Below are 24,677 nucleotides of genomic sequence, written 5' to 3'. Positions count from 1 at the left end.
CTGACGTGGCAATTCTGTTATAGCCTCAGCAATCTAATTGGTTACTAGAACAATATAAATACTCTGTATTTTCTTTTCATTCAGACTTAATGAGAAAAGCCTTTTCTTCTCTCGTTCATCTTCTTCCTTACACTGTAAAATGGTATCAGAGCATTTAGCTTCCATTGCACTCTGAGCTCTTCTCCTTCTTTTCTTCATCATGGCTCGTGGTGGACAAAACAACAACGCTAATCGTTTTGCTCCAGTCAGCCCAGCCTCTCCATCCTCTGTCGAGAATCCATTACCGGCGACCATGGATTCCTCAAACCCATTTTTCTTACACAGCGGAGATCATCCAGGAATGGTTCTCGTCTCTCACATTCTCACCGGCCCTAACTACAACACCTGGAGTCGAGCGATGACCATGGCCTTAAATGCCAAAAACAAGCTCGGGTTCGTAGATGGGTCTGTTCCGACTCTGGCAGCTGAAGATCCTCTCTACAGCTCCGGATCTCGCTGCAACAGCATGGTAACCTCCTGGATCTTGAACTCTATGTCAAAAGATATAGCAGATTCACTCTTGTATCTTGATTATGCTCGAGCTGTCTGGGTTGATCTTCATGATCGGTTCCGTCAAAGCAATGCTCCGAGGATATTTCAGATCAAGCAACAGCTGAATGGGCTGTCTCAAGGTTCCCTCGACGTCAACACATACTATACGAAGCTGAAAATACTGTGGGACGAGCTGAAGAATTATCAACCTGCCCCGATCTGCTCATGTGGAGGCATGAAGGCATGGATCGAGTACCAAGAACAAGAGACGGTGATGCAATTCCTTATGGGTCTGAATGATTCGTATTCAGGCATTCGTGGCCAGATCTTGATGATTGAACCACTCCCTCAAGTTGCTAAGGTGTTCAGCCTTGTGGTGCAAGAAGAGAGGCAGCGAGGATTGGGGGTAAGCGTTCTCGGAGGTGCACCGGAGACAGCTGCCTTCAACGTCAACACACTCTCTACTCCCACGAAGGCCCCGGCAACTGCCTTGGCTGCCCAGTTCAACAAAGGGAAACGCCCAACCTGCTCTCACTGTGGAGTTCTTGGGCACACAGCTGAGAAATGTTTCAAACTCCATGGGTTTCCACCCGGATTTCAGTTCAAATCCAAGACCAAGGCACCTCAGCAAGGCTATTCAGCAGCCTCAAACCTCGTGAGCTCACTTCAATCCACTGGGATTCAACCAGCACCCCCGACTTCTTCTCCACTGCAACCATCCGTCTCCCTAAGCACAGATCAAGTACAGCAGCTCATCTCGTTCCTCAGCTCACAGCTGCAATCTCCACTGCAAAATAACTCACCGCCGTCTGCCTCTGCTGCCACATCTCACACTTTGAACGGTACATCCATCCTTCTATCCCTATCTTACATGTGGATCATAGATACCGGTGCAACTCATCATATCTGTTCGAACCTCACCCTTTTCTCCACTTATGAACCCATTAGCAATGTCTCCATTAGTCTCCCAAATGGTCATACGGTTCCTGTCAGCCACATAGGGTCTGTCCCTGTCACCCCAAACCTTATTTTGCAGAATGTTTTACATGCCCCAACCTTTTCTTTCAACCTGCTAAGCATTAGTACTCTTACTCGAGATATCAATTGCTATGTCAAATTCTTAGCTGATACTTGTGTCATTCAGGACCTTACTCGGGACTGGACGATTGGGAGGGGTAAACGAGAGCACAACCTATATGTCTTAGAGCCTACAAACAGTTCTTGTAATTTTATTTCTTGTTTTGCTGTTTCCAAGCCGGATGTTTGGCATTCTCGACTCGGACATCCTTCTCCTGTAAAACTCAAAATTTTATCAAACGATTTGAATATCCACGGCTCTGTTTCTGGTTTAAATCCTCATTGTAAAACATGTCATTTGTCAAAACAGCGCCGTTTACCTTTTGTCTCTCACAATAACCTGTCTGAATCACCATTTGACCTCATTCATATTGATATCTGGGGGCCATTTCACGTCCACACTCCAGGGGGCCATCGTTATTTTCTCACCATCGTCGACGATTGCACCCGCACTACTTGGGTTTACCTACTTAAAAGCAAGTCTGATGTTCTCACTATTTTTCCCAGTTTTTTTAAACTCATTTTCACCCAATTCCACATAAAAATCAAGTCAGTCCGTTCAGACAATGCCCCCGAACTCAAATTCACTGATTTTTACCAAGAAAATGGTGTGATTCCCTTCCATTCATGTGTCGAAACCCCTGAGCAAAACTCCGTAGTCGAACGCAAACACCAACATCTCCTCAATGTCGCTCGAGCCCTTCTTTTTCAGTCTAATGTCCCTCTTTGCTACTGGGGTGATTGTGTACTCACTGCTGTGTACATTATCAACCGTACCCCGTCACCTTTGCTCTCGCATAAAACCCCTTTCGAAGTCCTCACACACAAAAAACCCTCGTACTCTCACCTCCGTGTCTTTGGGTGTCTCTGTTACGGTTCTACCTTGCCCAGCCATCGCCACAAATTCTCTCCCCGTGCTCGCGCCTCCGTCTTTCTTGGTTATCCACCTGGGATCAAAGGGTACAAACTCCTCGACCTTGAGAGCCATAGAATATACATCAGCCGAAATGTTGTTTTCCACGAATCCATTTTTCCTTTTCTTAACCACAATCCATCCCCGCCTGAGCCTTCAATATTTGACAATAGGGTTCTACCTTGTCCCTTGGCACCCGATTCACCACATTCAGCACCATCACAACCTATTTCGCACCTTCCCTCACCAGCCACCTCAGCGGCTGAACACCCCAACCTCACCCCACCTCGCCCATCCCGGGTTCGTAATGCTCCTTCTTACCTTCGTGACTATCATTGCTCTCTCACCCTCTCAAAGTCTTCACCTGATAACATCTCAGCCTCCCTATACCCCATTTGTTCCTTTGTTAGTTACAGCCAACTCTCTGATCCCTATCGCGCATTTACCCTATCCATTAGTTCCCATGTTGAACCACCTGATTATCCTGCTGCTTCTAAGTGTGAGGTTTGGCGACGAGCAATGGCTAGTGAGTTACAAGCTTTGGAGGATAATAACACTTGGTCCTTGTGTTCTTTACCTCCGGGTAAACACCCAATTGGTTGTAAATGGGTGTATAAGCTGAAGTTCAATTCCGATGGCTCGATTGAACGCCACAAAGCCCGGTTGGTTGCTAAAGGCTACACCCAACAAGAGGGTATAGACTACTTCGACACGTTCTCCCCGGTGGCGAAGTCTGTTACTATCAAAGTTCTTCTCTCTCTCGCTGCTGTTCGAGGCTGGTCGTTGACGCAGTTGGACGTTGCAAACGCTTTCCTTCACGGCGACTTAGATGAAGAAGTGTATATGCAATTGCCGCCTGGATATACACCGGTTCAGGGGGAGTCTTCATCTCCTCAAGTTTGTCGGCTCCACAAATCGCTCTACGGTTTAAAGCAAGCGTCGCGACAATGGTTCAAGAAATTCTCCTCTGCGCTTCTCTCTTATGGTTTCTGCAAATCTCATTGTGACCACTCTCTCTTCATTAAGCAACATGGAACCAGTTTGATCATCTTATTAGTCTATGTGGACGACATTATCATTGCGAGTAATGATAATTCTGCGGTCGATGTCCTCAAGTCCTCTCTCCATCGACATTTCAAGATCAAGGATCTTGGCCCTCTTCGTTTCTTCTTGGGCATCGAGGTTGCCCGCTCGAAAGAAGGGATCTCGATCTGCCAGCGGAAATATGCCCTTGAGCTTCTCTCGGAGACTGGTCACCTGGCAAGCAAACCTGCGTCCGTTCCCATGACTCCGAATCTCAAGCTCTCCAAAGATGTTGGAGATTTGCTTCCAGACCCAACCAGTTATCGCAGACTCATTGGGAAGCTCCAATACCTCACCATCACTCGCCCTGATCTGAGTTACTCTGTTAATCGGCTTAGTCAATTCCTGGCTGAACCTCGAGTTCCTCATCTCCACGCTGTTACTCGAATCCTGCAGTATATCAAGAAAGCTCCTGGACAGGGTTTACTTTTTCCCTCTCAGAATGATCTTCACTTGCGAGCTTTCGCAGATTCTGATTGGGCTCAATGCCCCGACTCTCGCCGATCGATCTCCGGCTTCTGCGTTTTCCTCGGCTCTTCTCTCCTCTCTTGGAAGTCGAAGAAGCAATCCACCGTGTCTCGATCCTCCGCCGAGGCCGAGTACCGTTGTATGGCCAACGCTAGCTGTGAACTCACGTGGCTCCTCGCCCTTCTTTGAGAGCTTCACCTTCCGCACCCTAACCCAGCTATGCTCTACTGCGACAACCAGGCTGCCCTCCACATTGCCGCCAACCCCGTCTACCACGAGCGCACGAAACACATCGAAATTGATTGCCACCTCATCAGAGAAAAGATTCAGGCTGGTGTTCTGAAAACTTTTCATGTTCCTTCATCTTCACAGCTCGCGGATATTCTCACAAAGGCCCTGCATCCTTCTCAGTTTCACCTTCTTCTTCGCAAGATGGGAGTACATAATATCTACTCTCCATCTTGAGGGGGAGTATTACGACACACATTCCTTATGAACCTTCATTCTCTGTCGTTTTTTTCCTCTTTTATTCCTAACTTAGATATTTTCATACAATAAGCTGACGTGGCAATTCTGTTATAGCCTCAGCAATCTAATTGGTTACTAGAACAATATAAATACTCTGTATTTTCTTTTCATTCAGACTTAATGAGAAAAGCCTTTTCTTCTCTCGTTCATCTTCTTCCTTACACTGTAAAAAGATGACTTATTAATTTATCTAAATTTTTTTCGCAAACAAATTTTACTTTTATCTCTTTTTCTTGTCTTGTCCATTTTTCCAAGTCACTATTAAATCTCAGCCGTCCAATCTCGAGGAGCTTTATTACTTTACATTATGTTTTAGCCCAAAGTTTGAACTAGAAGAGATAAGAAATATTTCATTCTCTTTTAAAAAAATAGTAAAATACACCTCATATATCACATTATATTTGCAAGAGGTTGGTAAACCATGAATTTCCAACTAACAAAAACAACAAATTTGGTGGGCTTTATGTGACAAAGAGCAACGACCACTTATAACTTACCAGTCAAAAATAATAAGGACCCAAATTAAAAAACAAAACAAATCTGAGATATAAAATCCTAAATGTGTCAAAACTAAGATTAGAGTCTTCTTCTAATGTCTCCTCTGTTTTTTCATCTTGGCCAAGCGTTCCCTTTTCTCTTCTTCTTGAATCAGACGAAGTTGCTCCTCGTCCTCTGCTCTTCCGGCTCTCTCACTGCATTCACACACCACTTCATCATCCAAATTCATCTCAATACCACCAAATTTTGCAACAAAAAAAAAAGTAGGGTTTTTTTTATATAAAAGCTAAAATAAGACCATAAACTATTAAAGTGGTTATTTTGATCCTAAGCTAATTTTATTTTGGCGAAATTCTAATATTTTTAGTGGAAAGAAGGGAAGCCGTGGTCAGTTTTGTATCGTAATATAATAATAAGAGAGCAAGTAAATTTAGCTATGTTTTAAACAGAAACAAAACGTGTCGATAATTATTTTTTATTTTATTTAAATGGCTAAATGCAACAGAACCAATAGTTCAAGGATTATATTTCGAATAAAATTAGATATGGGGACCAAAATGCCCACTCGCATAATGGTTCAGAGGCTAATTATCCTAAAAAGTCGAGAAAATAATGGAATTTTAGGATTTAGAAAGAAAGGAATCACCTTCTCTTTTCCTCTCTCATGATGTCGTGAAAGTTGGCCTCCATGTCACTAAGATCATCATCGCGGTCGGCAAACTTATTGGGGTTGTACCTGAAAAGTTGTCCAAATCATTATTCACAGCTCGAGATCGATCTTAACAATCAACGACCGACCACAGTAGTGAAGAACTCGAAGTTTTACCGGAACATCTGTCTGATCATACTAATGGCATTTTCGCCATCGTCTTCCCCGTCAGAGTACCGTCGCTTCGGCTTTTTCTTTGGCCGCTCAACGGGAGATCCAGATCTATGTCGTGACAGATTTTGCTTCAATGGAGGCCTGTTTGCCTGCTGATTTCGTGACATTATCATTATGAAAAAATCGGAGACAAGAGAAAGCAATAAATAAAAAATCGAAAAAAAATTACAACTTTACAAAACTTATTCTACAAATATCTATCAAAAAAACAAACAAAATTCATCCCGTGCATTATGGATTGTCTACAGTTTGAATTGGTTTCTCAAAATCTACAGCTATTTTCCTTAATGTTTTTTTTTTCTGTTTTTACTGTAACTTTAATTTAGCATTTTTTTACCGTTTGATGTCTCATTTAAAAAAAAAGGGGAATTGTTTACAGTTTGATTTTTTTTTTTTTTTAACTTGTAGCTGTGGAGATTTTTAGAAGTTGATATTCGTCAAACTAGCATTAAACAAAAAATCAGTTTATGAGGAATTTCCCATAAAAAAAAAAAAATACCTGAGGAGGTCTCGAAAGTCCACCACCTTGTGGTTTAGGGATCATTTTGGGCTTATTCGATCCCTGATATTCCCTGCGCTGCTCCAAATGCTGTCTCGAGGCCGAAGGTGGTGGTTGCCGCGAGTTCAAAGAATGTTGCGACTTTGACTTTGATTGCGACTGTGAAGAAGGGCGAGACTGAGAAGCAAGTTTCGGTCTCGAAGGAGGCTGCGATTTCGAAGCTGGTGGTGGTTGAGGCCTCTTATTGGGGACGGAGCTCCTTGAAACCGACGACGAAGAAGAAGCCTTTGAGGGGAGACCTCCATTGGGCCTGAGAGGCCGACCAGGCCCCGTTCCGTTGCTACTGTGAGGCCGTCTTGAGTCTGACTGCCTTGAATCGGGCCTACTCGTTGAAGGCAATCTATGGTTATTGAGCCCTGGTTTTGGGTTCACATGTCCGTTTGAAGAACTCGGTCTTCTTTCTCCGTTAAAACCGTTGGCATGCCTTGCGCCGTTTACAGGGCCGCCTTGCTTACTCTTCGTCACCGGGGCCGAAGCAGGTCTTGAATCTTCAACATCACCAAAAAACCTGTATAAGTTTTCATTCTATAAAAATAGAATGTCTCGAGATACATAAGCGGAGAAAGACGGGACGGAGAGTAATATACCGGAACCTGAAGCACACATATTCCGATGCGGAGCCGGCTTTGGAGTGGGGGCTGGAAGCTCGGCTTCGTCCGACAACAGAAACGAGTAATCTCTAGTCTGCTTAAGCTTTTGTACTTTATTTCTAACCTGCGTGTGACAAACATTCATTTGGAGTTAAATCGCTGCAAAAAAGAGACATGTATAGAAGAAAATAATTTACATGTACGGTTTAAAATACCTCGTTTTCTTTATTAATAGTCGTACATGTTTTTCTTTATTATTTAGCAGATAGGCCTAAAGAGCCCTGATCCGCTCTAGCATCAAATAAAATATATGCAATGAAATGAAACCACACTAATAAATGTGCATAGCCGTGCTTTATATGCCTAATTCCAAAGCTCTGCATAATTAAAATTTCTAAGCTCTGCATCGAGAGAAGCCCATTGTCATCCCTTCAATTATCTTCCAATTCCGATGACTTCTTTACCTTTCAAAACACACACAATCGAAATTCTTTAGCCAGTTGAAATTCATATGTTGATCATTTATGTAAAAGGCTCGCGATAACCGTCAGTACTCTGAACAGTTCATATGCCAAACATCCATAAATAAACAAGTGGTTCCATTTCAGTACATATGTCGACAACATGGAAAACATTTCCGAGTCGAGAAATGGAAAATGATGTTGCGATCTAAAACTACTTATTTCAAAATGAGAGATTTCAAGGTCACTGCGCGCTTTGCTTTTCAAAACAGAAGTTGACGGGTTTCTTCTAAGAGCTTTAGCTTTCCACACCTAAATCAAAAGTTTGAGCAATATCAGTAGAAAGAGACTTTATGATATATCTATTATCTCGTATTTCTAATTAACAAGTTTTATTTGGGTGTTAATAACCGATGAATATTCTTCGTGTAATCAAATAGTTCGCTTTTTTTTTTCTTCTTTTAATTAAAGAAACAGCAGGTCTTTATATTAAAAACGGAAAAGCCGTAACAAGATTACAAAGCATGTCAACGAGAAAGGCAAAAGGACGGAGCAAATGCTGAAACTACCACGCAACCCCACAACCCAAAAGCCAAACCCGAAAACGAAAAAAATCGAGAAGAGGAAAATTACAAAGCCCCTAGACCAGTCCCTAGCCAAGTCCTCTAAAGACTACACTTTAAAATCGTTACAAGAAGATAATAACCAGAGGGTAATACAATGATTTAAAATATCGATCATAATAAGCTTTTTTTTTTTTTTTTGAAACAAGAACGCTTTATATTGCTAAAGGCAAAAGCTTCTTTACAAGAGAAAGATCTGCGGAAGAACCGAGATCAGACCCCAAAAATACAAACGGACCTTTTATTTGTTGATTAAGAAACAGTCAAGTATGACTTAATCTGAATAAGCTTTAATGACTATTCTTTTAACATGCAAGCCAAACAAAGCTCTAAACTTTCAAATGACAGATCGATCTTATAGGTGAATAGGACAAGTATATCGACTCAATATGAAGCCTTACACTCGAACAGTTCTAGTGTTGACACAAATATATGTATAATAGAGAAAAGAAATAATTTATTAGTGGCAGGTAAAATTAAAAGTTTCAAAACGATCATCGAATACCGATATGATAAACAGCAATGCAAGTCACATATGCAATAAGTGTATAGAAAAAAAAAATTCCATACCTTGAATTGATATTAAGGTGTTCAACTTTTCCCGGCCCCACAAAATCCTTGAGGGGAATGAAGCTTGGAGTGTAAGCAACAGCTTGGAGTGTAACACCTGAGTCGGATGTACAGCCACTGAAACTGAGCCGTTGAATCTCGGGCCTTTTAACCGATCATAGTAAATAAATTTTTACCCATTAAGATGACTGAACATCACCACCGCTTCTTTGTTTACGTATAACAGCTGAAAATTCTATGGTTTAAAAGAAGACCAATCGTCCGAAAGTTTTGATTTGGAAATATCCACCGGTGCGCTGACTTCGCAATGTTCGCACTTTTCGTCGTTTTTGCGGGCATTGCATCGGCAATAACCCGACACGTGATCATCGTCCTCTATCAAGTAAAAGCTTCTCGAGAATTTGGATTGGTCAATGTCGCGGATCAACGTGAAATCCTTTGCTTGTGCCGAGTGGATCTTGACGAATTCACGACCGGAGATTAGAGAACGATGCTATTCGTCGGAAGTTTCAGAAATATCTCGATGAGTATGGTTGAAGGAAGATCTGTTAGGGACATGCCAGAAATTTGAGTTGTTTCATCACTCTTCTGTGGTTTGGCCGAGCAAGGTCTTGAATTTCTTCAACTCTCCATAGCTGCCTGTTAGAGTCTTCACAAACCTGAATTGAAAAGAAGAAAACAGAGATGAATTCAAAGACAGACAACTAGCAAAAAAAAAAAAATGCCTACTAGGAAAACGGAGTAACATTAAAAAAAAATGCATGTAACTAAATTTTCAATATATATATAATTTTCAATATATAGCTAGAAACGAACCAACATCAAGTGAAAATGAAAACGCATTTAATTATTACGGTTGTTATATTCGCAAACACATGGTGTGCTATCTAAACCCTAAGGCGAGAGAGCTTTGGTGCATTAAAGATTATGAGAGTGAATATCAGAAGAGCGTTACCGTCACTCTCTGACGAAGTGAGAGGCCACCGGTCAATCTCCGGCGAGCCTCGATCTTCCTGAAAACTAGGCTCTTTCTCACACGTTCTTCTTTTGGGAAACAAATTTGGGGAATAGACTAATTTTGCCTAAAACAATCTCGGGACAGGAGGGACTAATCCTGCAAAAAACAGTTTAGGACCGAGGTTTAAAATATCGATACCGCTACCCATACCGAAGTTTTGATTTTATAAATATATCGAGTATCGACGGATATATCGACAGATATTCTATAACAATTTTAATACTGACTATAGATTATATCGGTGATATATCGATGATATATCGATTACCGACGGATATATCGACAAATATTCTATAACAAAACATAATTATAAAAACACAATATATATATATATATATATATGTATATGTGTGTGTTCAAGGAAATCTAAATTCTATATGTTCAAAAAATTTGTATAATTAAAATAAAAAATTATTTTTATACCATATACATTTATATGATGTATACCATTGTATAAATGATGTATACACACTTGCATATATAAATGAGATATTTTTATTTATTTGTTATTTAAATTTTTATTAGTAGTTCAAAAATAAATAGGGTATATATAGAATTTTATAAAATTTGAGGCATTTAGGGAGTTACCATCTTTAAACAAGTTGTTTATGAAGTTGTCACAAACAGATACACGCAAATGACCTTCTTTTTTTTTACAATGGTGTCGGTATTTAGGCTGTTATAACCATTTAAATACCGAAAGTCCCCATTTTTGGATATATCAGCTTGATATCGTTGGTTACCGATGATATTTAAAACAGTCTTTAGGACCACTTTACTTCTTAAAATTATTTAGAGGTTTTTAGCGTTAATGGTCTTTTAATTTTTATGATTCTGCTGTTTCGGTCCTTAAATATTTATTTAGAGCATTTTGGTCTCTAACATATCGATTTAGTAGCTTTTTTTTAGTCTTTTCGAAACAAATTCATTTAAAAAATATAATTCAACACCTGAGTATCTTTAAACACATATAAAAACTAAAATTAAATTTAAAAAGTATAATTTAGATAAAATAATGATCTAAAAAGCTTTAATTGTTAAGTGTTTTTAGGATGGTCATAGTATAAGTTCATTAGTTTATTTTACAAAACTATAGTTATTCTAATTAATGAAATGCTATAAGTATAATTTTTAGTCGCTTGGAGGACTTTCTGGTGCGACATGTCGCACCTAATGTGAAATTCCAGAACCAAAAATTTTCGGGGGGAATTTCTGACCGTTTTAAATTTTTTTAACCCATTAGGTGCGACATATGTCGCATCTAATGGTATTAGGTGCGACATTTGTCGCACCCAATAGTATCAGGTGCGACATTTTCATATTGGGTGCGACAATGTCGCACCGGATAGCACTAATCATCAGCGAAATTTTTAGTCGCTTGGAGGACTTTCTGGTGGTGCGACATGTCGCACCTAATATGTGCTTAGGTGCGACACTTAGGTGCGACATTTAGGTGCGACATGTCGCACCTAATATGTTAATTTGTAGTAGTGTTAGGATGGTAATAGTATAAATTGAAAATATTATGTTGTTTATGGATCAAAAGCGCACACGATGTTGCAAGAGACGACCCGAGATACCATGTGCACTAACGATGTCATTTTTGTCGTTCTATGAAATGGTGACACCAATATGCCACAACCTTTAAAGAGTCTTATGCTACTCATATTCTAGCGTGTGACGGTTTTTCTTTTAGCTATAACTATTTGTTTCATATAACTTTTTTTTTCCCTAGTATTCTCAATGTTGTAACTGTTGATTTCACAACTTCTTAATAAAAAGTTTTCGTGTGCCCTCTAAGAATTTTCCTATGACATAAAAGAAAAACCAAAAACAAATTTTGTTGACAACATGGACTGTAGTTAATAGTCAAACCAAACAAAAAAAAACAGCAAAAGAAGTGATATTGCGATTTAAAACAGAAACTACTGATTTCCAAAAGAGAGATTTCGAGGTCTCTAGACAACGCGCTTTGATCCTCCACTGCTACGACGCTCAACATATGTCTGATGACGATTCTAAGTCTAGTCTTGAGAGAGAGAGAGAGAGAGAGAGAGAGAGAGAGAGAGAGGAAGGTTTGGAATGGGTGACCGTGAGTTTGCTGTGGCTAAGAAGCTAGACCGCATTTACGACAGCAAAAAAAAACAAATAATTGGCTGCATAGCCATCTTAAACACTAGCAATTAGGTGTTAGCCAACCTTTCGTTAATTTCCTGTAAATAGCCATATTGCTTACGTGGCAGCTTATTAATTGAATTAATTTTACATTTTTGCCCTTACGCTATTTTAATTAGGCAGTTTTTTTTTTTATATTTCGAATCAAATATTAAAACCGAATAGGGAAGTTTTCAAATTTGAAATTTGAATTTTCCAGCAGATTTTGAAAGTTCTCAACCCATTTATTGTTATGTATTTGGAAGTTTTCAACGTTGACTTTAGGTAATTAGTTTCTATTTTCGTGGCAATTCATTATGGATAAAATCTGTAAATATATTCTTTATTTATTGATATTATTTTGTCTTCCATATATTCATAATTTCCTGTAATTTTCGTGCCCAAAATATTTCCAGAATTTTTTTCAGTTTATTTACACGAATACTGTAAATATGCTTTGTATTTACAATGAATATACTGTAAATATACTTCGTATTTACACGAATATACTGTAAATATGTTTTCTATTTACACGAACATACTATTAATGTGAGCAACAAAAAAAAAAAAAAACTGTTCTTCGCGGAGTCCATGATTTTGATCGGGACCTTTGGACGCAGATCGCGGAGAGGAGGACGAAGTGAGAGGCGCCGGAGTTTTTCCCGGCGACGAGGCTGTTCTTCGTGGCAGATCACGGAGAGGAGGACGAAGTGAGAGGCTAAATTGTAGGCTGCAAAAATATATTCGCATGTGTATATATGAGTTTTATTTATTTTTAATATTAAAAAAACTACGCTACGCTATAACAAAACAAGAATAAATAATAAAGAGATGTTCCTTTCTTAAAAAAAATAATAATAAAGAGATGTATAAACCAAGGTTCGCCGTACCGTTACCGTTATCGTTCCGGGACCTCAATTTTGGGGGATACCGCTTACCGAAGAGGAAACCGAGGGGGATTCAAGGAAAAAAAAAAAAAAAAAAAAAACCGGTACCGGTAGGAACCCATTTACCGGAGAGGAACCCGACAAAAAATGTAGGAACCCGATGGGGATTCAGATAAATATTTTACAATAATAAAAATAGTTTTCATAGTTCAAACTTCAAACAAAGGTTTATACCAAACATAAACTGAATTCTTAAACAAAATACAATATCATCACAATAATCATCAATTCATATGACAAAAATCAACATAACCATCACAATAATCATCAAATTAATTGTAATCAACATTTTAATTCAACTTTATCATGACAATAATCAACTAATCTCGAAATTAATTAAAATTCAATAATATCATCACAATAATCATCAATTCATAAGAAAAAATTGAAAAAAAATCCTAAAAAATGAAAAACTCGGATGATACCTCTCAGGTTCCCCGGGATCTAGATGATACCTCCCGGGTTCCCCGGGATCTAGACAAAAATGGTTTCTACTGAGCGAGATCCGGCGGGACGCACACCAGAAACACCGGGATTCAGCTGGATTAGAGGGATCTGGCCGGGATTCAACCGGGTTCAGTTCACGGGACCGGTTTTTGCAAGAACCGTCCCGGTCCCCTCCGGTTCAAGGGATCCCGGCCGGAACCCCCGGGATGTCGATCCTTGGTATAAACTTGATAAACGAAATAAGCTACGCAACCACTAAAAAGTATCATAACCAAACAATGATGATGTTACCCCATGATGTTACCCCAATGATGATGTTTGGTCGGAATTGTCGTCAAATTTGGGCACCTGTAGATCCCCAATGTCAAGAGAGATGATGGAAGCCCTTTTTTTTCTATTCTCTGCAACTCATCACATCCGTCGATAATCAGAGATTTTAGAGAGCAAGGAAGGGCTTTGTCCAGAATTATACGGAAGTTGTTGCAGTTTCTGCATTTTTCTTCTATTCTCTGCAACTCATCATATCCGTCGATAACCAGATAGGCTAGGCAAGGCTCGGCTCGGCTAAAAAAATGCCAAAGACTCGGAAAACAGCTCGGATTTTCTCGGGAATTGGGGAAGGAAGAAAAGGGCTGAACTAAAAATTGCAGTAACGAAGAAGAAGCTTGGCTTTTAACGTAGGAGACTGATTAAAACTGAGGGATTATTGTTTCGAAAAAAAAAAAAAAAAAAAAAAAAAAAACCAGAGGGATTATTTACACCACTCTCGCTTAGTAAAGCCAAGTCTCTTCTTCCTTACTGCAATTTTTAATTCAGTGTTACAAAATGCCTGGAAGCCCTAGACAACCAAAAGTATGCTAAAAAAAAAAAAAAAAAACTGAGGGATAATTTTTGCTAAAAATTATGCAATTTTTGTGATTGATATTTAGAGTAGTTTAGATGATGATTGTGATCAGCTTGGGGATTTGTTTTTTTTTTTTTTTAAGAAACAAAAACCTTTATCTATACCGAGGCAAAAAAGCCTTTTTGAGGACCCAATAAAACGAGACACAAGAGAACCTCAGAGCACCATACAAAGAGGCAATCTGTTACCTTGATAAAATACTCACAAGCAGAAAATAAAATAACCACAGTGCAATCCAGTGGCTAATTCTATTGATGAAACTACTTCCAAACCACAGAAAATAAAAAGTATTGAATCTTATGGAAAAAGAAGACCTTCGACGTCTTCAATTGAATACTCGTCATTTCTTGCACATACATCATCTCGTAATATAAACAGGGACCTTAATTTACTATAAGTTGAAAGTGTGGCAATTGATCCATTGTTACATATCAGTTTAAACAAATACAAATCACAAGATTTAAACTTTCCTCTCTCGTTACAAAATAAACCTTAAGACTATTTGCAATCCATCGCTGCATGTTCAGCACTGTTCTCCTGCAAGTAATTTCAACAATCATGAATTGGATTGAGCTTACAGAACAAGGGAAACTGATTGCAAATTGATATCAATGAGTCACTCTTATCATACCCAATATTTATTAATCTCGTTCCAATTCACGAATCCATCTAATTAAAGAAAGGTGAGATTGGAAAGAGACATCATCCAAGTGGGATACGCGGTGAGACCCGTGTAAGTCTATGTCCAAAAAATGTTGAGCAAGCTGATTTATTACGTTAAGTTCAACAGAACTACGATCACATCAAGGAAAACCAAAGGCGACAACTTTGTATGTGAATTTACCAATTCATTTTCAGATGTTGTGCCATCATATTTTTCAAGTGTTCATGCATGAGCAAGAACAATTTGTATCTGCGGTCCGATTCACATATTGCGACAATGATTAATAAAGGAACAAAAGAGAACAATTCAAAAAACCAAGATCGCGCAAAACCGAAAAACAAGTTTGTTGAACTCACTTGTGAAACTCCTTGGGAAAATACAACGCCCCGTTGTTCTTGTTTGTTTCATGGACATGTGCTCCTCGGAGCGCTTGGAGCGAATCTGCAGAGCCCTAAGACGAGAACCAGTGGAGACACTCCGTCCCTGAGCGTAATTATCGCGTAGGACCTGATTGTCAATCTTTAAGCTTCTCGACCCTTGCGTGTATTTCTGACCCGCATCCACGTTTTGAAATATTTGGTCCAAAAAGTTATCGACTTTAGTCTCTTTCCCATCGGAGCTCTACACCAAAACCAACCGTATATCAACCAAAAATCTCAAGATTCAAACTTTAGTCATAAAAGAAGAACATCAAGCCTCAGTCTTTACAGGAGAGAGAGAGAGAGAGAGAGAGAGAGAGAGAGAGAGAGAGAGAGAGAGAGAGAGAGAGAGACCTTTTCTGAGGGAAGAAGGTTTGGAATGGGTGTGCGTGAGTTTATTGTGGCTAAGATCGAGCTCTGCTTTTTTCACAGCAGCGAATCGCCGCTCCGACTTCTTCTCGGCCATTGGAAGTATCACCTCTCTACTCTGTACGTACTAGTACCACTATCTTATGAAACAACAGATCAATAATTACTGATAATCAATCAGGAGTATCACCGAAATAAACTCCAATCAGTGACTAGGCAAAATCTGATATAATTGATCACATCAAATCAAGAACAACAATGGAAAAGAACAGTACATCAAACTGAATGCTAACAACAAATTCTCAAACACATAGCGTGCATTCAAAAATTAACAAAGTAGTTCTCCAGATGAACAAGGGTTGATGATTTTTTATTTTTATATATATATATATCAATGAAATTAGTGGATTATGAATTTATGACAGAGTAACCAAAACAAAACAAAGGTAAGGTAAAAATAAAGAGTCAAAACAAAAAGATTAGAAAAATACCACACAGTCAAGGCAAGGCTCGGCTCGGCTCGGCTCATAAATGGCAACTGAACCGAAAATTGTAGTGAGTAAGAAGAAGCTTGGCTTTAACGTACGTACGAGACTGATTGAATTTTTGCATAACATGATTAAATATCAGACTATTTGCAATCCATCGCTGCATGTCCACTACTGTTCTCCTGCAAGTTTTTTCAATAATCAAGCATTGGATTTAGCTTATAGAACAAGGGTAACTGATTGCACGTTGATTTAAATGAGCACTCTTCTCATACCCATTTTTCATTAATCTTGTTCCAATCGATGTTCTCGAACTTGAGAAGTTAAATTGAAAGCCTCATAAGCGATGGTCACCTGGAAATCAAATATTAGAAAATCCAGCTATGGTCTATGATCATGATCATCAACTAAGGTTACATAAATCAAATCGAATACACATGTTCAAAAGAAAACTTCATTGCGAGAATCACAAGAGAAGAAAAATTATGTTTTTGCTCTTTTCAAATTGGATCTTGAAATCTTCAAGAGGGAAAAAAGCTAATGCAAGTGTTTGATCTGTATGATAATACTAAACATCTCAATTTTTTCGGGAAAAAAAGGAGGAAATGAAATTACCAGAAAGTTCAAATTGGATCTTGAAATCTTCCAGAGGAAAAATGAATTTACCAGGGACGTGTGTATAGATTGTTGTGATCCAAGCTCTCTCACTCCGTCTCGTCTATTTGAATCCAAACACCATCTTTCTGCACGTGTTTTTCATCGAAGCGGATGTTGGGGACATGCGAAATCTTGTGCCATTCCTTCCCGACCTCTTTCTCGCAGTGCCTTTGCAAGGTGCGGGATCCATAGATGAACAGCTCTTGCAGTGGCGTCATTTTCAGAAACTCTGGTAGTGTTTCAAGGCTTTCACAATTAAAAATGTGCAAGGTGCATAGACATGGCATGATTTTTGTTGTCGTCTTTGTGCAACATCCTTCCCACACTCTCCACTGCGAATGATCAAATAAAGAAAGCTCTTCCAATTTCGGAAATGAAATGACCTCTCGATCGGCTACAGTGATTCCTAGGAATTCTTCACCTACCGTACACATCTTGGGAAATTCACATAGTACTAGTTCCTTAAGTGAAGGCAATTTCCCAAGCGGAGGTAAAGTCTCGCAATTATTGAATTCTAGCAAGGTAAGACGGGTGAGATTGGAAAGAGACATCATCCAAGCGGGCCACGCGGTGAGACCCACGTAATTATTTATGAACAGTTTTTTCAAATTGGGATGTGGATGAATGGAACTCAGGATTTCGGTGTCGTTGTGATTGCTGCTATCTACAAACTCAGAATCGGATCTGAAGCGCAACTCCAAGGTAAGCACATGCGGTTTGCCATTGAGGTTCAGCTTCGCGACATCATCCACTGTCAACGCTACATTTCCACACCCTTGGATGGTTAGACGCCCTCGATACTGAATGTGTTTCAGATCTCCAATGTGTAGATAGGATCCCCTCTCCTTGGGCACCACTATCATGTCTAGACTTTGCAAACCACTTAATTTTCCTAACCCTTTCGGAAGCCCATCTAACCCCCAACACCCCCGTATGTAGAGATGTTTTAGGCTGACTAGTTTTGAGATGCACTCTGGTAGTGCTTTAAGTCTCCAGCAACCACGGAGTTTCAAGGTCTCCAGATTACAGAGGTCGAATAGTTTCTTCGGCAATTCTTCCAACTCCTCATTCCTCGATAAGTCTAGATATCTCAAGTGTTTCAATAGACCAATATCCTCTGATAATTGTTCCAACCCGCAACGCTCCAAACTCAAAGTCCGAAGACATGTAAGTTGAGAAAACACTAACATCTCTTCTTCGAGGCCTCCATCCCATCTTGGTAGGGAGAAAAGCGTGCGCAAATTGCTCGCATTTCCTAATGAATTAGGAAAACACCCATTGAGAGTCAAGTGATGAGTGTTTTCTTCTACCACCACCGCCTTCTTCTCCTTTCTGTCTTTGTCAACTTCCATATAAACGTATTCATCGCCAGTCAAAAAATGGGCAAAATCATGAACTATGTCATGCATTTTGCACTCAACGCCTCCAAAATATTCATCCTCTTTGATTTCTTGAAAAAATGACCGCATAGACAAATTCTCAAAACAATCTCGACCTAGTTTCCACGAATCTACTCCTCGGCCTAAATAACCGTGAGACATCCACATCTGAATTAGATCATCTCTCAGTAGATCAAAGTCTTGAGGAAACACCGAACAAAACAAAAAGCAGCGTTTTTCCAGCGGTGGAAGATCGTAGTAACTTAGCAGAAAAGGAGCAAAAACCTCCTTAACTTTAGCATCGTTTGACTCCCATAGTTGACTACACAAAATGTCTTCCCACTGACTCGTCGTCTTTTTAAACCGCACAAGACTTCCAAGAGTTTTAGCAACTAGAGGCAAGCCTTTCGACTTAGCAGCAATTTTCCGGCCGATAGGTTCTAGTTGTCGACGCTCCTCATCTCCCTTCCCAATGAATGCCAATTGGCTGAAAAGCGACCAGCAATGATCTTCACTCAGCATTTTTAGACTAATGATCTGGTCTGTGGGCACTCCCATCATAGTCGCAACTTCTTGCTTTCTCGTGGTCACTAATATCCGACTTCCTCTACCCCCATTCCTAAGAGCTTCTGCTAAAATTTCCCATCTCCTACAATCTACAAACCAGACGTCATCCAAGACAATGAAAACTCTTTTCCCCTCTATGGACTCACGAATGCGTTCGACAACGGCATTCAGTTCAGGGCTTTTAGATTTACTTCCAAGGCCTTCAGCGATCGCTTTCGCGACCTTGATCTCGTCGTAAGGATCGGAGACACACACCCAAGCTCGCTTATCAAAGTGGGACTTAACTGCCCCATCATTATAAGCAAGTTGGGCGAGAGTAGTTTTTCCGAGACCCCCCAGTCCCACAATGGGGATGATATGAAGGGACGATCTCCCATCATCCTCATCGGTACTGCTCTCGCACAATAACATGTCTATTAAAGACAACTTTTCCTCGTCTCGACCATGAACTTTGGTCACGTCGACAAGGGAGATTGACCCAAGTGGCCGAGGCCTCTCAACAACAGTGTTTATGTTGAGATTGTACCTATTTTTTTCTTCGGAAATCCTAGCCAACTCTCCATTAAGTTGCTTAATTTTGAGAGCAATATCACGGCGCATAACGAGGCGACCGACTTTGGTGCAAGATAAGCAAGAGAAAGAAACCGGAAAACACACCTTCTTGTCTTCTTCTTTCTTGATCTCGTGCTGGAGAACGGCCGTGCTCCAATCGTCCAGAACGTTCTCTACGTCCTCCGAAGCGTTCTTGAGCTTCTTAAGCCATCTTTTCACCGCAGCGACATTCAGTTGCTTCTCCTCAGCATCCTCAAGAACAGCTTGAATGTCCTCAAGATTGGTCTTCAGGTTTCGGACATCTTCTTCGACTCCGCTCACCAGATTGATCTCCCCTCCGATTCCATCGAATGCCATGGGAAGCAGAGTCTCAATCAGCCCCGAAACCACAGCTTCAGCCATCTTCCCACTTTGGAATTTTCTTCGCAGCTCAACTCACTCACTCTTATGGTATATTGGATGAAGAAGAGAATAACAGGGCTGGACAGAAGAAACTCTTATATCCCTATTATATTTTCAGGCTGATTTTATTAAAAAGAACCTATATCAGACTATTCAATACAACCAATGAATGGAGAGGAGAATAAAGGGCAATAGCTGTAAAGGAAAATATGCTCATTCTCCTCGACATACTTCAATCATTCTCCTCCACAAAAAAATAAAGATGTCTTTATATTAATAATTATAATAAATGAATCATTAAGGGCACAGTGGTCGCTACTCGCTATTCTATTACAATAATTGAAGATGGGTTTTTTGACCATTGACTACTACCGTATTGGTTGTGATTTCTTAGTGCATCACGTGATACATTATTTATTTATATATACATTATTTATTTAGTGCATCACGTGACTGATTGTTTTATAGTCAACTTTTACATGCTGTTCTACAATTTAAATTGTTATTAGTTTGAAAATGCCATTATTCTGTACAATCTTAATTTGGTTACTGGCTTGCTTTGGCATTGCATTGTAATAGATGTTTTATTGTTGTATTTTTTTTTTTTTTTTGCACGCTGGCACGCTGCATGTATGTATTTGACTTAGCTACGTCACCGTCTTTTATTATGTTTGATTTATAATCTCAGGAGTCTACAACTCTACATATACATGTTTGTATTATTGTTATACTTCTAGTGTTGCATATAATGACATAACTATATAATAGTTCGTGTGAGTGTAACAGGTTTGTATCCCGATCCAAAATTAGCAAGAGAAGTCTTCTAAAAGAATTAGCCAAGCATCTGCTAACATTTGTAGATGTTAACATTTCAATCATTTTCCTCGACAAAATAATAAAGATGTCTTTATATTAATAATTATAATAAATAAATAATTAAGGGCACAGTTGATCCCTATTCTATTGCTATATTATTGAAGCTTTTTGACCATTGACTACTACCATATTGGTTGTGATTTCTTAGTGCATCAAGTGATATATTATTTATTTATATATCCACTATGATCTCAATGATGATATTGTGACCAAGGAATTAAATGCCAGCGAATTTCCCGGAATTTCGGTTGGAAATTCCATTTCCATGGGTCAACGGCGAGCGGAAGAGACATTTGTCGTTTCCATGTGTGATGTCGCTGGAATTTCCAAGAAACGACATTTCGTTTCTGTCGTTTAATGCCGATAGATGTCGTTCCAACTTGTGTATAAAACCATCTTCATATCCAGGAAATTCGAAGGAAAAGAAAAAAAAAAAAAAAAAAGAGTCGCGGCTGTGGAGGAGAGAACGTGGGTGTCAGAGGAATTCGACGGCGATCGGCGAGTTTCCACCATTTTCGTCACGCTGAAGGTATAAATCAACAAGATGTCGACGAATTTCCTCCGATTTGAAGGAATTTCCAAGTCGTTTTGGAAACCCTAGATTCTGAAACTTGCACCTTCAATTTCTTGAGTAATTTGATTTTTTTTCATATAATCCTCTTCATGAAAGTTGTTTGTAATGTGACGATCTATCATATATATTTTTTCCAGATTTTTTGGTGAAATTCCGGCGAACCTTGAAATTTTCCGGCGAAACACCATTTTTTCCGGCGAACCTTGAATTTTCCGGCGACTGAAAAAACCGAAGTTCAAGTTTTATTTCTGTTTTTAAGTAAGTTTATGTGTTTAATTTTTATCTTGTATATGCTAGAAATGAAATTATTTAAGACTTAAGTGTATGAATTTATTGATATATTGAAATTGTTACGTTTTGAATTGAAATTAAATTAGTTTGAACTTTGAATAGAATTTATTGATATCTTGAAATAAATTTGTTGACATGTTTAAATTAGATTATGAATTGAAATTGTTACGTTTTGAATTGAAATGAAAGTAGTTTGACTATAATTTGTTGATATGTTGAAATAAATTTGTTGACATGTTTAAAGAAATTTGTTGACATGGTGAAAGAAATTTGTTGACATATTGAAATGAAAGTAGTTTGATTAGAATTTTTTGACAAGTTGAAATTGGATTGAAATGTTGAATTCAATATGCAGGTATATCGAAGATGAGCGAGGAAGGAGTTCGTAAGCATTGCACCCCAGGTGCAACAAACCCGTTCCACTTCACGTGCAATTATTGTGGGCACGTTACCAGGGGAGGGGGAATCACACGGATGAAGTTACACTTAAGTGGAAACGATCCGAAGAAAAAGGTGAAGGCATGTACGAGTGTTCCTTCACAAGTACGCACGGAGATGTTAGCGTTACAAGAGGCGACGGTCCAAAAGAAGAAAAACAAGGGCGTCCTTCAAGAAACCGTAGACGACCACGTGGCCGGACGCTTCGGTCCGACTCACGTAGAGCTTGACCCCGACCAACAATACGAACGTGATATGATGCAAGCTCTTAAAAGAAGCCGTCAAGAGACACATCCGGATGCTTGTAGATCCAGTCCTGGTGGGGGTTCAGGAATTTCACCACCACCTCATTTTCGGCCAGATAGTGGACGACAACCTACGATCTCGGAAATCACGAATCCTAAATTGAAAGGGCGTCTAGGAACAGCTGTTAGCAGCTACGTCATCCACGAGAACATCCCAGCCGCCAAAGTGAAGTCGCCGCATTTTCGACACATGATCAATGAAGCTGTGGCAGTTGGTAAGTCTCCTGTATTTGAATTTTTGAACTACCGGTTTTAATTTGACAAGTATTGTGGTGTCTAACTGTACTATCATTTCAAACTTTACAGGTCCAGGTATTCCGCTTCCGACTCCGTATGAGATTTATAACACGTACTTGAAAGCAGAGGTTGCATCCGTCAAGAAGTACATCCATCAGCAACGGGAAGTGTGGAAGGAATATGGTTGCACCATAATGTCGGACGGATGGACGGGACCTACGCGTTTAAGCATCATAAATGTTATGGTGTACTCGGCGGGTAAGACTGTTTTTTTTAAGTCAGTTGATGCGTCAGATGAGATCAAGAACTATTTGTACATCTATAAGATTCTGTCGCCCATTGTGAAAGAAGTCGGTGAACACAATGTTGTTCAGATTATCACTGATAATGGTTCGGCTTACAAGAAAGCCGGATTGAAACTTGCTCGTCGATATAATCTGTGCTGGACTCCGTGCGCCGCACATTGTATTGACTTGATGCTCGAGGACGTTGGAAAACGAGCGACTGTTGCCGATGTTGTTAAGAATTGTAGAGACATCACGAAGTTCATCTACAATCACGGGATTGTCCTCTCGAAGATGCGAGAAGAAGGACAAGGAGAGCTAATCCGTCCCGGTCCGACGAGATTCGCCACGAACTACTTGGCTCTAACGAGTCTCAAGAGCAGTCGACCGAGGTTGAAAAAGATGTTCACGTCGGATTGGTGGGACCGATGTTCCTTACGTCAAACTGCACCTGGGCAGTTTGTGGAGTCAAAAGTATTGGACAGTAACTTTTGGCTCCATGTTGATAGTGTGTGCAAGGTGTTCGAACCTATGTACTCTGCTCTGCGTCTCGTTGATACAGAAGTTGTTCCCACGATGGGCTTGCTGTACCACGTCTTCGATTTAATGAAAAAGAAGTTGGAAAGCATCCCAAACAAGCAATGGGTGGTTGACATTGCGGTTCAGAGATGGAATAGACAACTTGACCATCCGTTGCACCAAGCAGGTATTACTCATTTCACTTATTCTTTGTGAACATCGTTGTATAATTTTTAATTTTTATCTGTGATTTATCTTGCAGCCCACTACCTAAATCCAAAATTCCAATACAATCCGGAGATCGCCAAGGCACCCGAACATCTTACGGCGGTTACAGAAGTGTTTGAGCGGCTATTCCCCAACGATGACTGCGACGACATTGGGAATGAACTTATAAAATTCCGCGATGCGAAAGACATGTTCGGTAATAAATCCGCAGTAGCGGGAAGGACGAAGATGGCTTCCGATAAGAACTATTTCTAATTCCCGATGTTCATATCATAGTGTCATATTTACGGAGTTTCTTCATTTTGTTAGGAGAATGGTGGGCGATGTTTGGAATTCAAACCCCCACGTTGAGAAAGTTGGCGATGAGAATCCTTTCTCATACCGCATCATCACCGGCGTGCGAGCAAAATTGGAGCACGTTTGCACTTGTCCACACTAAGCAGCGAAACCGACTGGCGTATAAGCGACTTGAGGAACTCGTCTTTTGTAGCTACAATATGAAGCTGCAATTACGAGATATCCAAAACGACGTCGTCGACAGGAAGGATCCGTTGGATGTGATCCAAAGATCAATGGAGATAATGGGCGACAATGTCGACGATGATGAACTCCTACAATGGATCCGCCCAGTTCACCTCGACGATGAAGACCGGAACCCCGACCCAAACGTCGCCTCACAAGCCCGGGCGGAAGGTGTTGATGTCGACACCGTCTTGAGCGAAGATGTCGGTCATACTTCGCATGGATCATCAGATGATGGACGTGGTCCTAACGACGGTGACGATGGTGGAGACGGTGGTGACTTTGGCGGTTATCCAGCTAGTCAAGACGTTGGTGGTGGTAGTGGTGGTGGTGGTGGTAGTGGTGGTGGTGGTGGTAGCCAACATTACGAGCCGTGGACTATGGAGCAAGGTTATCAACCCACGCAAGATTCTGATCACGGGTGACGACGTCAAAGATCTGATAGGTTAGTGTATTCGCATTTATTCATGTCGGAGTTCACAAACAATGTACGTATGATGAATATGGAAAGTAATATATTACATGCTTAACAGACCCGGAGAGTACTTTGACTTTTAGACCGGATCGTATTACGGTGGAGGAACACAGAGAGCGCCCACGCATTACATGTCTTCTGGTAGTGAATACAGCGGTGACTTCCAGCAAGGATATG

General features: G+C 40.0%; 5 protein-coding genes across 11 annotated transcripts in view; 1 reads left to right on the top strand and 4 right to left on the bottom strand.

Moving 5' to 3' along the window:
* The window catches only part of LOC149399035 (serpin-ZX-like), a 35,886-nt gene that overhangs the window by 6,373 nt on the left and 4,836 nt on the right, over nucleotides 1-24,677 (bottom strand). The window lies entirely within an intron of this gene.
* Nucleotides 4,966-7,290, bottom strand: LOC149399038 (uncharacterized). Of its 3 annotated transcripts, none has more exons than XM_089610986.1 (5): nucleotides 7,128-7,290; nucleotides 6,481-7,028; nucleotides 5,925-6,073; nucleotides 5,745-5,834; nucleotides 4,966-5,292 (listed from the first exon to the last, which is right to left on the bottom strand). In XM_089610986.1, exons 1-5 carry the CDS (start codon nucleotides 7,273-7,275, stop codon nucleotides 5,190-5,192), a joined length of 1,038 nt encoding a protein of 345 aa, XP_089467112.1. In that variant the 5' UTR covers nucleotides 7,276-7,290; the 3' UTR covers nucleotides 4,966-5,189. The 3 variants fall into 3 exon arrangements, with proteins under 3 accessions (XP_089467112.1, XP_089467113.1, XP_089467114.1); XM_089610987.1 differs by having other exon boundaries at nucleotides 4,968-5,292; nucleotides 5,925-6,070; XM_089610988.1 differs by having other exon boundaries at nucleotides 5,197-5,308.
* LOC149399033 (putative disease resistance protein RGA4) overlaps nucleotides 7,694-24,677 on the bottom strand; it is a 40,818-nt gene continuing 23,834 nt past the window's right edge. Inside the window, exon 3 of the mRNA XM_089610997.1 lies at nucleotides 7,694-7,903. The gene's annotated coding sequence lies outside the window, so the exon portion shown is untranslated. The remainder of the gene's footprint in view (nucleotides 7,904-24,677) is intronic.
* LOC149399037 (putative disease resistance protein RGA1) lies at nucleotides 14,618-19,990 on the bottom strand. 5 transcript variants are annotated; one of them, XM_089610975.1, is made up of 8 exons: nucleotides 16,861-19,990; nucleotides 16,470-16,548; nucleotides 16,198-16,376; nucleotides 15,692-15,846; nucleotides 15,275-15,539; nucleotides 15,099-15,167; nucleotides 14,886-14,993; nucleotides 14,618-14,791 (listed from the first exon to the last, which is right to left on the bottom strand). In XM_089610975.1, the coding sequence occupies exon 1, from the start codon at nucleotides 19,749-19,751 to the stop codon at nucleotides 16,899-16,901; it is 2,853 nt and encodes a 950-aa protein (XP_089467101.1). In that variant the 5' UTR covers nucleotides 19,752-19,990; the 3' UTR covers nucleotides 14,618-14,791; nucleotides 14,886-14,993; nucleotides 15,099-15,167; nucleotides 15,275-15,539; nucleotides 15,692-15,846; nucleotides 16,198-16,376; nucleotides 16,470-16,548; nucleotides 16,861-16,898. The 5 variants fall into 5 exon arrangements, with proteins under 5 accessions (XP_089467101.1, XP_089467099.1, XP_089467098.1 ...); XM_089610973.1 differs by having other exon boundaries at nucleotides 14,886-15,167; XM_089610972.1 differs by lacking the exons at nucleotides 14,886-14,993; nucleotides 15,099-15,167.
* On the top strand, nucleotides 21,859-24,450 carry LOC149399036 (uncharacterized). Its single transcript, XM_089612537.1, has 4 exons — nucleotides 21,859-22,450; nucleotides 22,542-23,462; nucleotides 23,538-23,699; nucleotides 23,813-24,450. The coding sequence occupies exons 1-4, from the start codon at nucleotides 21,859-21,861 to the stop codon at nucleotides 24,448-24,450; spliced, it is 2,313 nt and encodes a 770-aa protein (XP_089468663.1).

Source organism: Urtica dioica, chromosome 4 (assembly GCF_054948205.1).
Source record: "Urtica dioica subsp. dioica isolate 48M chromosome 4, U.dioica_male_clone48M_v1_H2, whole genome shotgun sequence".
Classification (NCBI taxonomy): domain Eukaryota; kingdom Viridiplantae; phylum Streptophyta; class Magnoliopsida; order Rosales; family Urticaceae; genus Urtica; species Urtica dioica.
Note: the sequence above shows the minus strand (reverse complement) of the source record. Positions and strands in the feature narration are given on the sequence as shown.

Excerpts from the sequence above, each read along its gene's own strand:
- LOC149399037 (XM_089610973.1), bottom strand. The coding sequence starts at position 19,751 with ATGGCTGAAGCTGTGGTTTCGGGGCTGATTGAGACTCTGCTTCCCATG.
- LOC149399036 (XM_089612537.1), top strand. The coding sequence starts at position 21,859 with ATGAGCGAGGAAGGAGTTCGTAAGCATTGCACCCCAGGTGCAACAAAC. Across the intron at positions 22,451-22,541 it reads CAATGAAGCTGTGGCAGTTG|GTCCAGGTATTCCGCTTCCG; the intron begins GTAAGTCTCCTG and ends CAAACTTTACAG. Across the intron at positions 23,700-23,812 it reads CGATGCGAAAGACATGTTCG|GAGAATGGTGGGCGATGTTT; the intron begins GTAATAAATCCG and ends TCATTTTGTTAG.
- LOC149399038 (XM_089610986.1), bottom strand. The coding sequence starts at position 7,275 with ATGAATGTTTGTCACACGCAGGTTAGAAATAAAGTACAAAAGCTTAAG. Across the intron at positions 6,074-6,480 it reads GACTTTCGAGACCTCCTCAG|CAGGCAAACAGGCCTCCATT; the intron begins GTATTTTTTTTT and ends TCACGAAATCAG. Across the intron at positions 5,835-5,924 it reads ATGATCAGACAGATGTTCCG|GTACAACCCCAATAAGTTTG; the intron begins GTAAAACTTCGA and ends ACAACTTTTCAG.